Source organism: Schistocerca americana, chromosome 2 (genome assembly GCF_021461395.2).
Source record: "Schistocerca americana isolate TAMUIC-IGC-003095 chromosome 2, iqSchAmer2.1, whole genome shotgun sequence".
Lineage (NCBI taxonomy): Eukaryota > Metazoa > Arthropoda > Insecta > Orthoptera > Acrididae > Schistocerca > Schistocerca americana.
The window spans coordinates 927,373,442-927,389,075 of record NC_060120.1 but is presented as its reverse complement, the minus strand read 5'-3'; the positions used below and the strand labels follow the sequence as shown (position 1 = coordinate 927,389,075).

The 15,634-nt window shown below is 38.2% G+C and overlaps 2 protein-coding genes across 3 annotated transcripts in view; both read right to left on the bottom strand.

The window, feature by feature from the left end:
- The window catches only part of LOC124594732 (GPALPP motifs-containing protein 1), a 74,877-nt gene extending 59,681 nt beyond the window's left edge, over window positions 1–15,196 (bottom strand). Inside the window, exons 1-2 of one of the 2 annotated variants that reach the window (XM_047133100.1) lie at window positions 14,816–15,196; window positions 8,687–9,116 (exon numbers count right to left, since the gene is read on the bottom strand). In XM_047133100.1, the coding sequence (XP_046989056.1) occupies window positions 8,687–9,116; window positions 14,816–14,862 (477 nt within the window). In that variant the 5' untranslated portion in view covers window positions 14,863–15,196. Of the gene's footprint in view, window positions 1–8,686; window positions 9,117–13,478; window positions 13,643–14,815 lie in introns of those variants that run through there. The other variant, XM_047133101.1, reaches the window with a different exon arrangement.
- LOC124594731 (phosphatidate cytidylyltransferase, mitochondrial) lies at window positions 13,497–14,795 on the bottom strand. The gene has a single exon (XM_047133099.1). The coding sequence runs from the start codon at window positions 14,689–14,691 to the stop codon at window positions 13,648–13,650; it is 1,044 nt and encodes a 347-aa protein (XP_046989055.1). The 5' UTR covers window positions 14,692–14,795; the 3' UTR covers window positions 13,497–13,647.
- Window positions 15,197–15,634: the final 438 nt, after the last annotated feature.

The window sequence follows — 15,634 nt, the reverse complement described above, 5'->3', positions numbered from 1 at the left end:
AGCAGCTTGCTAATTTGCACATTGAGTGGGTGAACCATGTTAATGAACACAAAGCTCTTGGAGTAGCATTGACAACTTCCCTTTTAAAAATGATAGCAATGAATTGGTGGGAGGTGGCAAGAAAAATCAAGGGAGCTTTGATTGAAAACTGTCAACGTAGCATAGACTAGTTCCAGAGAAAACTGTTTATCAACATATATATTTTATCCAAGGCCTACTACATAGCACAGGTTCTCCCCATTCCATCAATGGTGGCGAAGACTATCATGTCCACCTTAGCAAAGTTTTTGTGGAAAGGGGAATTGTTTAGAGTGCCGGGGAAGACAGCAGTTTTGGATCCAGGCAATGGAGGAATGGGACTAATCGACATCAAGTCTAAAGTGATGGCATTGTATGTCAAACGAACATGGAGCATAATGTGTAACGATCCACGGTGCATTACAGCAAAACTATACGACATTGTCAGGCCAGAAAGTGTAGAGCCGCCAATAAATATACAAAAAATAAGTTTTAAACTAAAACATATTATGGAGTATTATCTTGAATTAAGCTATCTCAGCAAAAAGCCTTTCAACTCCAAAAACGTTACAGCAAAGGCGATTTTAGCTGAAAGACAGAAACATGAAAGGAAAAATAACATAGAAACTAAATATGCTGGAATAGCATGGAATGTGGTCTGGAAAAACATCAGTAGTGATGTTCTTTCGTCTGACATGAGGACGGCGCAGTACAAGGTAGTCAGTAACATCATCAGCACTAATGAGTTCCTCTTTGCCATCAGTTTAAGTGATGCTAGCCTCTGCAGCAAATGCAACCTCATTGATAGTAAGCCTCATCGTTACACATGTGGAGATAGGATTATCAACTGGAGGTGGACCAGGGAGAAAATTGCTCAAATAACAAGAACTTCAGCAAACAATGTACAGACTAACATTTTCTTCAGACCAGAAGAAAGTTACTACCCTCAGGCAAAAACTAACGCAGTGATTTGGTTAATGGGCAAATATACAAGTTACATATTTAGCAATATTGGGAGCGATGAACATATTGAATACAAGATGTATATGGAAAAGGAATTCAATAAAACACTTAAGTATTCTAATCATAACAAGAAATATGGTAACATGCTCTGAATTGTCTTCAACAGAATGGGTATAGGTTAGGAACTGTATTCCTCGTGGAGAGGGGATGGGTTGTGTCACATCCCTGACCCTAAACTCACCTACAAGTCACGCATGAAAAATACATCAGTAGTACAGCAGAATACAAGAATATGACAGCAAACATCTGGGGTCTGTTATAAAGGAAGATCTTGAACTCCCTAAGGATGCATTTAGAAAGCTGGAACTGACAAAAATAACAAGGCAGTGAAGGACTTTGCAATGTCGCTGTTCAGGACTGCTCTTCTGTCCATGTAATTTACCCTGGAAGGAACATACATCAAGGATTTACTGACTGATTGATTTGAGTCTGGGAAATGATGATGAGGAACCTCAGGCTGCAGAAGAAGAAAATGTACATGATGAACTGCCACCAGTTGAAGGTGACAGTGGAGGTGCTATCATTCCTCTTTCTTTGCATGCTGTAATTTATGACTGCAATTATCTGTCACCTTATTTATGTCATTTCATTGTAAGCTAGCCATTTTTGTTACTGTTTTTGTGGAAAAAAAAAAAAAAAAAAAAGTTCAGCGTAATGGACTGCCGTCCTAAGGGGCCCAGGTTCGATTCCCGGCTGGGTCAGGGATTTTATCCACTCAGGGACAGGGTGTTGTGTTGTCTTCATCTTCATTTCATCCCCATCTGGTGCGCAGGTCGCCCAATGTGGCGTCAATGTAGTAAGACCTGCACCAAGGCGGCCAGACCTGCCCCACAAGGGGCCTCCCGGCCAATGACGGCAAACGCTCATTTCCATTTTTTCCGTACAGAAATCATAAGATCTTAAAACCACAATTAGTATCATCAAAATGTCAAAAAAAGTCACCATGTTATTCATTGTTTTTCACAGAGCACTTATTAACTTCCTGCAGAACACAATTTGGGAAACACTGATCTACATATAGAAGTAAAAGTGTCAACTGTAGGCCTAACAATAGTCCATCCCACTGTTGTGTCCTCAGTGATAAAGAGAAGTTCCAGTAACAATACTGAAATTAACTAGAAAAATAATATTGAAAGTAAAGACAGAGCCGGGACACAGCAGAAGCAGACACACATAGGATGAGAAACCTGTTGGTGGAGGCCAGAGGGCGAGGATGAGAGAATCCTGTGAAGTAAGTTAGGAGACTTAGTTAATGAAGCAAGGGCTAGATGATAATATAATAAGTTATATGACAGGATTTATGAAGGCAATCCTTATACAATAACAGAGTAAATAAGGGAACAGCATTAATGAAGGTAATACTTATACAATAAGAAATAAGTAATGCAACAGAGTGCAGGACCTTAGAAACAAATGGCTAGAACAGAGAGAGAGAGAGAGAGAGAGAGAGAGAGAGAGAGAGAGAGAGAGAGAGAGCAGAAGCTGCTGGAGAGACAGACAGAGAGCTTGTCTTGGGACAGATGCTATGTCATAAGAAGCCAACGAAAGGCTTATGACAGTTCTTCACCTTATAGGGAATGGTTTCTCATCCCCTCCCTTCAGCCTCTGAAAGACAGCTGAAGGATAAAGCACGAGGGCAGCCAATAAGGCAATGTAAAGCCTTATTTCTTGTCAGAATCTTGTGAGAGCGATGGGGACGGCAAATGAAACTAGAGGATGCAGGGTCCAAGAGGAAGTTACAAACATTTAGCCAGTCACTGGAGTTGCAAGATTGGACAAGAGATGTACGGAAAGAAAAGTCGGTATACAGTATGAGTTAGAGGAGAGAAGCAGTCTCAGATGGAGGCAGCCAGTGTGTTAGAGTGAAATTGCTGGGAAGAAGTTAGATAGCTGTGAGGGCTCTCCTGATCTTAGAATATGTATGAGAGTTTCAGTAAGCAGACATAATGATGATAAACACTCACTGTCTGTGCATAAAGATTTGACTGTAGTGTGGAAGCACCTCAGCTAGAAAGTCATTTCGTAACTTGAGATTCATAATAAACTTAGAAGTTAATAATATCTTCTGACGTGCTTGTTATCCTCATCATCCTTTGATCATATGTATCCACGCCAGGGAATTTTAGTCAGATGATCTCAGCCTCCCTCTCACTTCCCTCAGTCAACTGAATTCCCTGCAGCAATAACACCTGCCACGCAACCCTTGCAGAAACCACACTCTAGATGCGACATCGTGCTGATTTCACTCAAACTAAAATAAAGTGTTGTAAAAGAGAGGGGAAGAAATGATTTGATAAAAGTATATACTCCACAGTGTACAAAATACAACTTTTTTGAGAAACAGGAGATATACTGTAAAAAATACTATCACCAAAATTCTCTCTGTAGAAATAGTTAGCATCTTCATTTTATAACATATTCCGTGCTTCACAACAAACATATTGTTGATAATTTTTATAAATTCTCAAAATTCCATTACTCTTTGCTCTCAGCACCACACACAGCTTCAAGTCATTGTCGAGTTCTGATAAGCAGATCAATATACTGGGCCTTGATACTTCTTCAACCTTAGAATTTCCTTTTGCATTCAATATTAACTTCTACCTAAGATGGTATAGGAGTTTGACAAAATCATGTAAAAGCTTGTCTAATATGCTGTGGGGCAACGTTTTGCAACCAAAACCATATCTAGCAAAAAACTTGGGAGTTCAAACCACCTTTTGAGACAATGACCAACTACTTTTAATTGAATACTCAACCCAGACATCGAAGTTAATAATTTATTTTAAACCTAAAAGTCACATTATTAAGAAACCAGTGTGTCCCTTTCTTCGTGTTCATTGCATGTTTGCACCACTTGCTAGTGTGTCATCTACTAACATGCCGGATCACTTAATACATTTCATCAACCCATAATCCACACTTTGTTTTTGATGCTTATTTGTCCAGGAGCTTTTTGAGATTCTGCACTAGTCTCAAGTAGCTAACAATGTGAGATGTCACTGTGGTTTTAAGATTATAGCGTTAAAATATGTAAAATTTAGGTTTTATTATAGCAGTATAACTAATAAGGATACCTGTACCAAGAAGAAGACTCACATTAAACATACAAATACAGGTGAATACAAGATTTTTTTGAGGGTATAGGTGCTACTGATTAAGTCTAATAAAAGTGGCAACATACATCCTAAACACCTAATCTCCTACATGCTGCTAGCTAAACTCTAGCTATCACCAAGTAGGGGCATAGGTTTGTGCTTTTTTTGTGTGTGTGTGTGTGTGTGTGTGTGTGTGTGTGTGTGTGTGTGTGTTTCACTCTATCCCATCCTAAGATAGCTTTGAAAGCTAGGAAATTTTCTTTCTTCCATGTGTGCCTATCGAAAACTCGATGCTTCTACGAGGATAACTATTTTTGTAAACATACAGTTTTCATTCTGCATGTGTGAAAGTTTTACAGTGTGTAGATACATCCTTCCCGCTTGTTTTCAAACTTAGTTCAACCTGTTCCCGTGAGTGGCGCCATCACAGCATGTCTTCAAGATGGCTGCTACACTTGACATTCGTCAGAAGCAATGTGCTGTCATAGAATTCCTGTGCTGTGAAAGTGAGACAGTGGGAAACATCCACAAGAGGTTGAAAAAGGTGTATGCAGATGCTGCTGTCGATCGCAGTACAGTTAGTCGGTGGGCAAGCAGGTTACGTGATGAAAGCGGGCACGGCAATATTGAGGATTGTCCTCGCAGCGGCAGGCCTCGTACTGCACACACTTCAGACAATGTGCAGAGAATTAACGAATTGGTGACTGCTGACAGACGCATCACAGTGAACGAATTGTCACGCTACGTTGGGATAGGGGAAGGAAGTGTTTGCAGAATACTGAAAGTGTTGGCATTAAAAAAGGTTTATGCCAGTTGGGTTCCCAGGATGTTGACAGTGGCTCACAAAGAAACAAGAAAAACAGTATGCCGTGAACTTTTGGAACAGTACGAGAATGATGAAGATGAATATCTGGGAAGAATTGTGACAGGTGATGAAACATGGCTCCATCATTTTTCACCAGAGATGAAGAGGCAATCGATGGAGCGGCATCATGCAAATTCATCCAAGAAAAAAAAAATTCAAAACCACACCTTCTGCTGGAAAAGTTATAGCTACGGTGTTTTTCGATTCCGAAGGACTCTTGCTTGTGGACATCATGCCAAGTGGAACCACCATAAATTCTGATGCATATGTGGTGACACTGAAGAAACTTCAAGCTCGACTGAGTCATGTTCAACCACATCGGCAAAAGCAGAAAGTTTTGCTGTTGCACAACAATGCACATCCACATGTCAGTCAAAAAACCATGGAAGCTACCACAGAACTCGGACAGACAACACTGAAACACCCGCCTTACAGTCCTGACTCGGCTCCATGTGACTATCATCTCTTTGGGAAACTGAAAGACTCTCTTCGTGGAACAAGGTTTGAAGATGATGACTCGCTTGTGCATGCTGCCAAACAGTGGCTCCAACAGGTTGGTCCAGAATTTTACCGTGCGGGTATATAGGCGCTGGTTCCAAGATGGCATAAGGCAGTTGAGAGGGATGGAAATTACGTGGAGAAATGAAAATATTGTTCCTAAAGGATGTATCTACACACTGTAAAACTTTCAAACATGTAGAATAAAAGATGGATTTAAAAAAAAAATAGTGTGCATTTCTTTTGGAGTGACCTTCGTACTTTTGGCGAGTGGCCTCCTTTAATCCTAAATTATTTAAATTCGCGAAGAACTTTCCCACAACATTTAACATGTCATCTACTAATTTAAAAATGGAGGGTGGGGGATGGGAGGGATCATCGGGAAATATTAATTTACCTACCAATTATGATGGTAGGGCAGCGCTGAACAGAAATAATGGCCACTTAAAAAGTTACACTTCCTCAGCATAATTACACTCTAGCACAGATGCTTTTGTCTCAAATATTGCTTCGAGATAATGTGTAAGTATTTTGATCCATAGACTTGTGGCCTCCTAACAGCACAGACTGGATTTCTTTAGACTGCCTCGTATGGAGAATGACTACAAGGATGGATCAGCTTTGTCCCTGATGAATAAACCATCCTGACAATGGTTTGGTATGATTTGGCCAAACTGTAGAAGTTAAACCAGGATGATAGGGCAGGTTTTGAAGTTGTGTCTTAGGCCCACAACAGCATCTTACCATATTTACTCGAATCGAAGCCATACTTTTGTTCTCGTTTTTGTAATCCAAAAAACCGCCTGCGGCTTAGAATCTAGAGCAAAGCAAGCGGAAGTTCTGAAAAATGGTAGGTGCCGCCACAACTGACTTCTGCCGTCGAATATATATAGCACTACACAGGCATGCTTGCAGTCACAAAGATAAATACTGGCGCCAAAACCTCTGCGTCAGTAAATAAATTAAAAGAAAAGGCAGAATAATGTAAACATTATACCATGTATTCTTTTGTGTTTGCTGCTATCTCGTTTAAATCCTGTCTGCCTAATAAACTACGAAACTAGAGTGAGACAACAGCAAATGCGGAAGAATATACATATCATGTCATGTTTATATTCGTATTATTCTTATGGTGAATAGTAATACAGACAGAAATGAAGCAAGGCAACTAACTAGATTTTTAAATCTAAGATGACTCTAATTTCTGTGCAGAATGTAATGTACTAAAGAGGAGAATGTAATGTACTAAAGAGGCGTCTGCAAAGATTTTCAAACAGAGAAAAATTTTCACTAAACTCTCGTTCAGAACATCTATCATACGCAGTCTATTATTTGGTTCTTGCTGATCATTATCAAAGAAAGCAGCAGTGTAAGTAACAACAAATAGCAGTCTCTTGCCATTGTTTTGCTTATGAGACAATTCCTCTCTTTTTTAAAATTGTAAGCCGCGGTAGCCTGCACAAAAGCAAGTCATGCCGCGAGCGGCGACAGGTCATAAACACTCATTGTCAGAGTGCGACAAAAAATGCATGACACAGTACAATAATGCATTTTCAGCTTAGAGTGACAAACACCAATAACAAAGAGAATGGCATTTATCAGATCAAAGAAAATAAGCAATCGATTCAAACCAGACGAAGCATGTGAAAAAGGAAGGTTACCTGTATAAATACAGACGGAGTGCCTAACAATACCAATGGCTACTTAGTAAAGCTTAACTGTTAAGCTTACGACTCGAACCAAACTACTGTAGCTGTATCTTCATCCATTTGACCTAAATTATGTCTCATGTTACAATGGACCAACTTTGTTTTGATTTGGAGGTGCGGTCCAAAACTTTTCTCTCCCATTGACTTTTGAGTCTCAAATTTCAGGTGCGGCTTAGATTCGGGAAATTTTTTTTCCCTTGATTTCGAGTTTCATTTCACAGGTGCGGCTTAGATTCGAGTAAATACGGTACTCAAAGGTTCTTGAAAAGATGTTTAAGGGACAATGCCAAAAGAGTGAAAACAATTCTGGTTGACCAATGACCAATGTGTATAACAAATGTGTTTTACATACTTTAAACAATGATCTACAGAAGCAGCAATTCAAGAGTTAAAATTACATCAATATCACAACCAATAAAAAATTTCCCTTCCTTTCTTAAGATACTTTTACTTCTGACTTTTAAGCCATCTAACACATTCTTCAGTTGCCCAGATGTACACATTACACCCTAAATTGCCTATGCAGGTAACTCAAGGATTTTGATATTAAGGATTCAACAAAAATATGCTACCTACACACTACAAGATGATGCCAGAGTGTGTACAAAGGAAAAAAATTATTATATATGCAGAAAGAAGTGTTCACCAGTCAATTACACAATTAACCTGTTTCTGTTTTTACTCTAAATTGTAACTGTAGCTGTAATAGATTTAAACAGCTCTTTTCTTTTTTTAAAAAAAAAAAAAAAAAAGAAGAAGAAGAAATTGCAAAATTGAGACACTGAGTGGTGCTCCATACTTCAGCTGGCTGTGTGTCTGCTTATATTCAAATTATGTCCCATGGATGCGATTTTCAACCTGGGAATACTTCATACCCAAACACGTCAATCTGCAACATCATCATGATATCACAATAAATTGTCTTTCTATAACTGAAAGAGTGATCAGGTTTTCAGGTTACAGAAAAGCAGCCATCAGCACTGTGATTTTTAACAACGTGGTATTTGAACCAATTTAACTCTGACTACTGCTTTTCTGCACTTTATGAAAGCACACACTAATAAGTCATTTTTCTACATCAAAAAATGCTAACTCTGAATACATTTCCTAGTTCATATTTTCTACACAATTTTTAAAAAGTCAAATAGCTGTGATTGATTAGTGGCACATAATTACAGTTTTTCAAAAGCACTGTTTATTTTGCGAAATTCTATTCTTTAAGATCTGAAACCATCCCAGAACTCATACTAGACAATATGGTGTTTTATAAGAGACTTATTTATACCATATCTGTTCTGAGCTGTTCTTAAGAAACTCACTTGCAATACGTAACATATTATTCATATTAAATGGTTCTAGTAGGCATTGTATCACAATGGCCAAATGTTTTTGGGCAGTTATTTTTGTGGAGCAACCAGTATTTTTGTCTTTTCTGTAAATAAAAATTGATACAAAAATAAAGTGCTATCACTAACCTTGCCAGAAAGTTTTTCCTTCATTCTGTGAGCCCGGCTCTCTAGCTGCTGTTGTAACTGCTGTGTAACTTCAGCTGATATATCACTGGCAGGCATTGGCCCTACCACATCACCATCCTCATCATCTGAGCTCTTGTTTATGGAATCAGGCAGTGTAGATGACTGCTCTGCCATAGAAATGGTAACCATTGCAGCTGGACCTACCACCCGAGGCTTGAAGCCAGGTGGTAATGCTGGACCATACATGTCTTCCGAGACTGCAGGTTGCTCACTTGGAGCATCCTCACGGTACTCCTCATCAGAAACATCACCTGTTACGACATCATCATCATTACACTCATTTTTGTCATCTGAATTTTTCCTTGAAATCTTCAGATGTGGTGGCAGTGCTGGTCCAATGAAGTTGGACATGTTTCTTTGTCTCAGTGTCCTGCAGAATTCAAACAATTCAACTGTTACCACACTCAACTGAACTTGAAAATAGTAATTAAAAATTAAATGAAATACCAAACTAAAATATTACACATTGCGCTACACAGCATGAACAAAATAAAGAAGTACCAATTTTGTAAAAACCTATTTATTCGCACACTCCCGGTTAAACAGAGAAAAATGAATGTACTGAAGAATAAACCAATGGCTTCAGTTACTTAAGAAACTGAAGGTATTAACAAGGGCCAAAAGCTAACCAGTGAAAACAGTTACACTGCAATCACTTTCTTAATATGCACCCTTGAAAAGCCTACAGCACCACCATGTAATCATGCTTTTGCTTGCTACTGATGAGGACAAGTGCTCGGCCTTTGACAATAAATTCTTGCTGCAGAACACAACATTTATTTGTATCCGCTAAGTAACTGCAATGTACAGTGTACATTTACCAGCAAAGTACATGGAATGGTGAATGGATATTAACTTTTTGGAACAAATGTGCTTTCTTCACATATAAAGAGCAACATAATATGTCAGGTCCCATCTTAACCTCTCTTTCTTGGTTTAGTATCTTGTGCAACTTTCCACTCAACACAACAGCATAAATTTCATTTTCTCAGTTTCTCCAATCCCAATACGCACATACTGGATTATCTTTCTTTTAACTTAACACTGGTCTAGTGATCTGATATACTTCTATCTTACAACATTTATATAATGAGTCTCTCATTCATCATTTATGTGGCAGTAATAGTGTTTTATTAGTTAGTTTGGGAGGAGGACTCTGATCTAAAGCTAAGCAAAATTTTCAGTTTTATTGTGTGTGGTTTGAGGTTTTCGGGCGCTAAATTCAGTTTTATTCATGGAAGGAGCAAAGACAAGGTAATCAACCTTTTAAATGAGGCATTGAGTGGTTGTTGGGTTTCAGTTTTATTCACAAACCCAACAACCACTCAATGCCTCATTTAAAAGGTTGATTACCTTATCTTTGCTCCTTCCATACAATAGCCTACTTTTTTAATTTATTTCATTTTACAGTTTCTCTACTAGAGTACTTGAGCCACTAGTAGCACTATTTCTGATAGTGGATGTTTTCTGTTTACTTTCAATGTGATTTTGAACGCCGTACTTCTGCATTTTGCATATATGTGAGTACCTTATTCACCCTGCTGCAGCCTCTAACATTCACTGTTCCATTCTTTCCCTAATTTCTGATGAGAGAGTGCTGGAATCCCCATTTCACAGATAAAATCCTCAAAACTTGCAGACAGCATGGTACCTACCACACCTAGAGCTCTGCTGTTACTAATTCTTGAACCTGTTGTAGTGTACAGGATTCCTTTCAAACCAAACTGAATAGCGCCGATGAAAAAATGGTCAGTTTGAAAGCAGCCAAAATATGTGAGGTAAGCCACTCGCATGTTGACAGTTTAAAATGCAAAACAGATACTGTTTCTATCATCAAACAGTTTTCATAATATTTCAAGAGCCCAGACTGTCATTTACTTTACTTTCACCACTAGATGACATGATAATGACTTTAATTTCTTGTACGACTATTTGAGAGTTTTCCAGTGAGGATCTATATACTATAACAGTTATAAATGACTTCTCTAGTAGCAGCAATCCAAAAGCAGGTTTCCAATTGTTGATCTAAGCAGAAGCGACTGGTATCAACATATTTGACATTTATTTTATTTTCTTACATACTGTAAAACAATCACTATTTTCTCTAATTTTTTCAAGGCTACAGAAGTGGTCTGCTAATTTGTTGTCCTCTCTGTTTAACATATGGATTCTTGTATTTACATGGTGTTTGGACAAATACATCAACTTCTTTTCGACAAACTAGACTATGCAATGAAATAAGAGGTTTGTTACCATTTCTGTTTAGTCCTCTAATACTCTAATGCATAATGGTAAGTTTACTCTAGTTTCTTTTGTGTGTGACACTACATTTATCTGGATCTCTTTTACAGCAGTTTGTCTGAATACGGTATTCAATATAAAAAAGGCCTACCTCTCACACCTGTAATCAAAGGAATTCTACCTTTAGTGATGGCATTCCCCAACCTCCTTATTTTCGGTTAAGCATCTTTCCCCTTCCTGTTAAAATATAAGCTATCATCTTCTTCTTCTCCTCTCTCAGCAGAAATTCGGTCCATTCCTTGTTGACTCACCCGATGTGTCTGTTTATCCACAGTTGATCATGCCACATTAGAAAACCAACAAAACTCACATCTGCGCAGGAGGCTGCTGCACCGAGCTTGCACGGGCCTCTCTTGGCACTGTATTGTTATTGGCCGGGCTGTTACCAGTCTCACATATTCTACACACCAATATGAATACTCGTTCTGTTCCCACTTCCCCTCAATGATTTTAGAAATTTTGATGGAATGTTATAGTCTACATTCCTTCTACCTTATTAGATCATAAGTCATCCAAAGCTCTTTTAAATTCTGGTTCTAATAATAGATTCCCTATCTCTTCCCTGTTGACTGCTCCCTATTTCTTCTTCTATCAAATCAGTAGATAAGTACTAACCCTCATAGAGGCCTTCAGTTTACTCTTTCCACCTATCTGCTCTCTCCTCTGCATTTACCAGTGGATTTCCCATTGCAGTCTTAAGGTTACCACCCTTGCTTTTCATTCCACCAAAGGTTGCTTTGACTTTTCTATGTGCTGAGTCCGTCCTTCAGACAACAATTTCTTTAATTTCCCTGAAAGTTTTTGTCCTTCCTTCATTAGTCAAACAATGAAGTATTTCTTCTGTTAACTGTGGTTTCTTCATAGTTACCTTCTTTCTACCTACGTTTTTCTTTCAACTTCCATGATTGCCCCTTTTACAAATGCCCATTCCTCAACTGGATTACTTACAGAGCTATTCATTATCACAGTATCTATAGCCTCAGAGAATTTCAAGCATACCTCTTCATTCCTTAGTACTTCTGTATCCCTCTTTTTTGCACACTGATCCTTCCTAACTGTTCTCTTAAACAAGAGCCTATTCGTCGTCATTACTAAAGTGTAATCTGAGTCCATATCTGCTCCTGAGTAAGCCTTATAATCCAATATCCGATTTCAGAATCTCTGCCTGACCATGATATAATGCAACTCGGATCTTCCAATATCTCCCGGCATTTTTGTGAACACAGCCTCCTCTTGTGATTCTTGAACAGAATATTTGCTATTACGCACTAATATTTATTGCAGAACTGTCTTTCTAATCTCCCATTTGTACTACCAGGCCCATATTCTTCCATTACTCTTTTGTCTAATCCCTCCCCTACAACCGCATTGCAATCCCCCACGATAATTAGATTTTCATCTCCATTTATGTATCAAATTACCAATTCACTACCCTCATATATTTACTTTCTCCATTCATCCTCTGCTTGTCACATCGGCATGTATACCTGAATTACTGATGTTAGTGCTGGTTTGCGGGTGGTAATATTTATTTATTACAGTGTAACATGTTACCTTTAATTTAAACAAAATCTGTATTCGTTTGTACTCATATTATTACTACCACCTGTGAACTTTGTTTGCCTAAAACTAGCATTTAATGACAATTATCATACTATTATAATAATCACAACAAAGTGGAGTGCACAAATTCCAAATTATTTGAAAGCATTTATTGTATGTATTTTTATCTTCTTCACCCAATATTCTTCCTGCGCAGTTTACCAGAATAAACACTTCTGCTTTGTTGCCACAGAAGATAGTTCCATGTATAAGGGAATGGAGGAAAACAAAATACACTAACAACTTTACTACAAATCAGAATAATGAGGTACTTAATAAAAGGGAAACAAGCCAAACAGACAGTGCTTCGACTGGTTTATGACCATTAAGGTCTGGTTCTGATTCCTGCAGATAATTTTTGCTTATCTGAAATTGCGTAATATGAGTCTCTATGAGAGTAAACTGTTTGTTGGGAGTTAGTTGTAAACCCACAACTGCTCACATATCATCTGCGTTGGGGTGGTTTCGGCTCTAGTTACTTGGTCACATGTTCCATGCGTCATTTTGCACGATAGATGCAATGACGTGGCACAAGTCTTTTACACTTACATTGCAAATTAATTTGTACATGTGGTTACAATCTGAACATTTCTAATGTTTTATATATTTTACAAAATGAAAAAGATATACAGATATGAGTTAGTAATTTCTACCCACCACCTTTTACACATTACTGTTACAGAAATTATTAGTAGATGGATTAACATGCTATCTACAAACTCCATTAACTTAAAGCAATATACTTACAGTAAATTTTATAAACAACGTAACAAAAATTGAATGATGGTGTGCTCTGAGAATATTGTAATTATCTTTAGATGAAGCATACCTGACAATGACTGGCAAGAACTTCATAGCTGTAATCTTGTAGCTTAATGTTTAGGCTTGAATTCATAATACAATTTGAAAATACTACAAGCACTTTAACTTGTACGTAACAATTATACTGCCTACAGCCCTTGTTAACAAAGTACGACATATTTGACAATCGTTAATCTTTAATCCTTAGACTTCCAAGAACTTGCCTTCAACATCTTTTTAATTTTTTTCCAACTGTAAACGATGGATTTTATTAGACCTGCTGTAGCAATGCCCTTTACACTTTGTTTTACACTGGAATTCCATACAATGTTCCGTATGCATGTTTCTACTACGTTCCCACATTCAGGGTCATGAGAAATGGCTCTTAAAGTATCTTCGGTATCTTGACGAAGGCGGCGTGGACCCCTAGTATTCCAAAATCTCACTACTGCTCTTTGGGGCGTTCTGGGAAGCTGATTAAGATGATACATTCGGGCACTTGGGCTAATATCCTGGCAACAGCATTCGCCTTCACCCATTAGAACTGGCATGTGCATGTAATCTTGAAGGGATTTTACAACAGGTGCATAAAGACTCCTGAAAGCTTCCACTTGCGGGGCAACTATGTTGACAACTTTATTCTTGTCTTCCCCAAATGTCATACGAAAGTCACCAGAATACGACAATCCAGCAATACACCGATAAAAATCAGTTTCCGTAAACGTTTCTGGAAGAATGAGTAAAGCAGCGTGGACAGCACTGTACAGATTTTGATGCAATGCTGAGCGCAAATGGGAGTTTGTAGCTTGCTTTAGTATTACAACTGGCTTATGGAGGCGTCCTGCAACATACAAATCACACCAGTCCAACAAGTCAGCTTCCATTGCTTGACGAGATATAATACCATACTTTATCACTACATCTTCACCTTCTACTGGCACTAAAGTATTGAAATACATCCTAGCTCCCCAGTGTTCTTGGAAATTCGCGACAAAATTGTGTCCGAACCACTTTAAATGAGAATAATGTTTCGGGTTTCTTCGTATATTTTCTGCATGCCAAAGGGATGAACTATCCACAGCAAAAATAAGATCAATCATATTTTTTGACTTGCGACTGGCTCCACTTTGCTTCATAACGCCTGAACCATAAGCAAATGCGAACGACAGGTTCTGTGGAAACATCCCCAAGATTTTCGCATATAAGGATGGTTGCCCCGCAAGAGAATTCACAGCCATCATATTATGAGAGCAGATATGAAAACCTAAATAATTATTATTTCAATATTCAGTACAGAACAATAACACGCTGCGTTAAGGAAATATTTCGTACTGACACATAACCTCAAAATATGTGTAAACTTACCAGCCTTCTTTATTGACTGCTTCAGTTATGAAATGTTTAATTCCCATAAAATCTCATACCGACATAATTATACGCGGTTAAATAAATTTATCTATTTAAGATCGCGGTAAACTAAGAGATAATTTTGAATCAAACGATTATTGAAACTCTATTCATTTATAATTACAATGAAAGCATCTTTAACGCCATGACTAGTCATGGGCGAAAGTGGCGTGTATCAGTAGTTGCTAGTCGCCAATAAATGCGAGCATGTACACCAGTCCGCTTCACAATGCCTCTCCAATGACGGGTATTTTCCGAAAATCCAACGACTAAAATTAACACCCAGCAAAATCTAATTGTGACAGTTGTGGTTTTTCAAGGCTTTAATTATACATAGTGCTTTTTACACCTTTTGTACTTAATTGACAGAAATAGTGTCACCCGTTGAAGGTATTCTTAGTGACAACAGAATATACGTTTTATACATTTCGTTATGGTATGTATCATTCACACTGCAGAGGATTCTAGGAAAAACTGACTGGTCGAACGTGTGTGTCGAACAAGTTTTCTAACAGCGTAAAGTCCCTATACAACAAACGGTTACAACCTATTGTGCCGCGTCCACCCGTTTGGCGCTTGCCGCTAACTCCAAGCCTCTACAAACGCTTGGCTACCTTTGGGGGAACTATCCACACGCTCGCGAGTGCGCTTGTTTGTTCTAGAGAAGCAAGCATGATGGACATAGAGCTTGTGCCGGCCATAACCTTTGATTTAACCTATCTTTATTATAAAAGTAAAAAGAATGAGGAAAGAAAACGAAAAATACGGCAAAGAAGA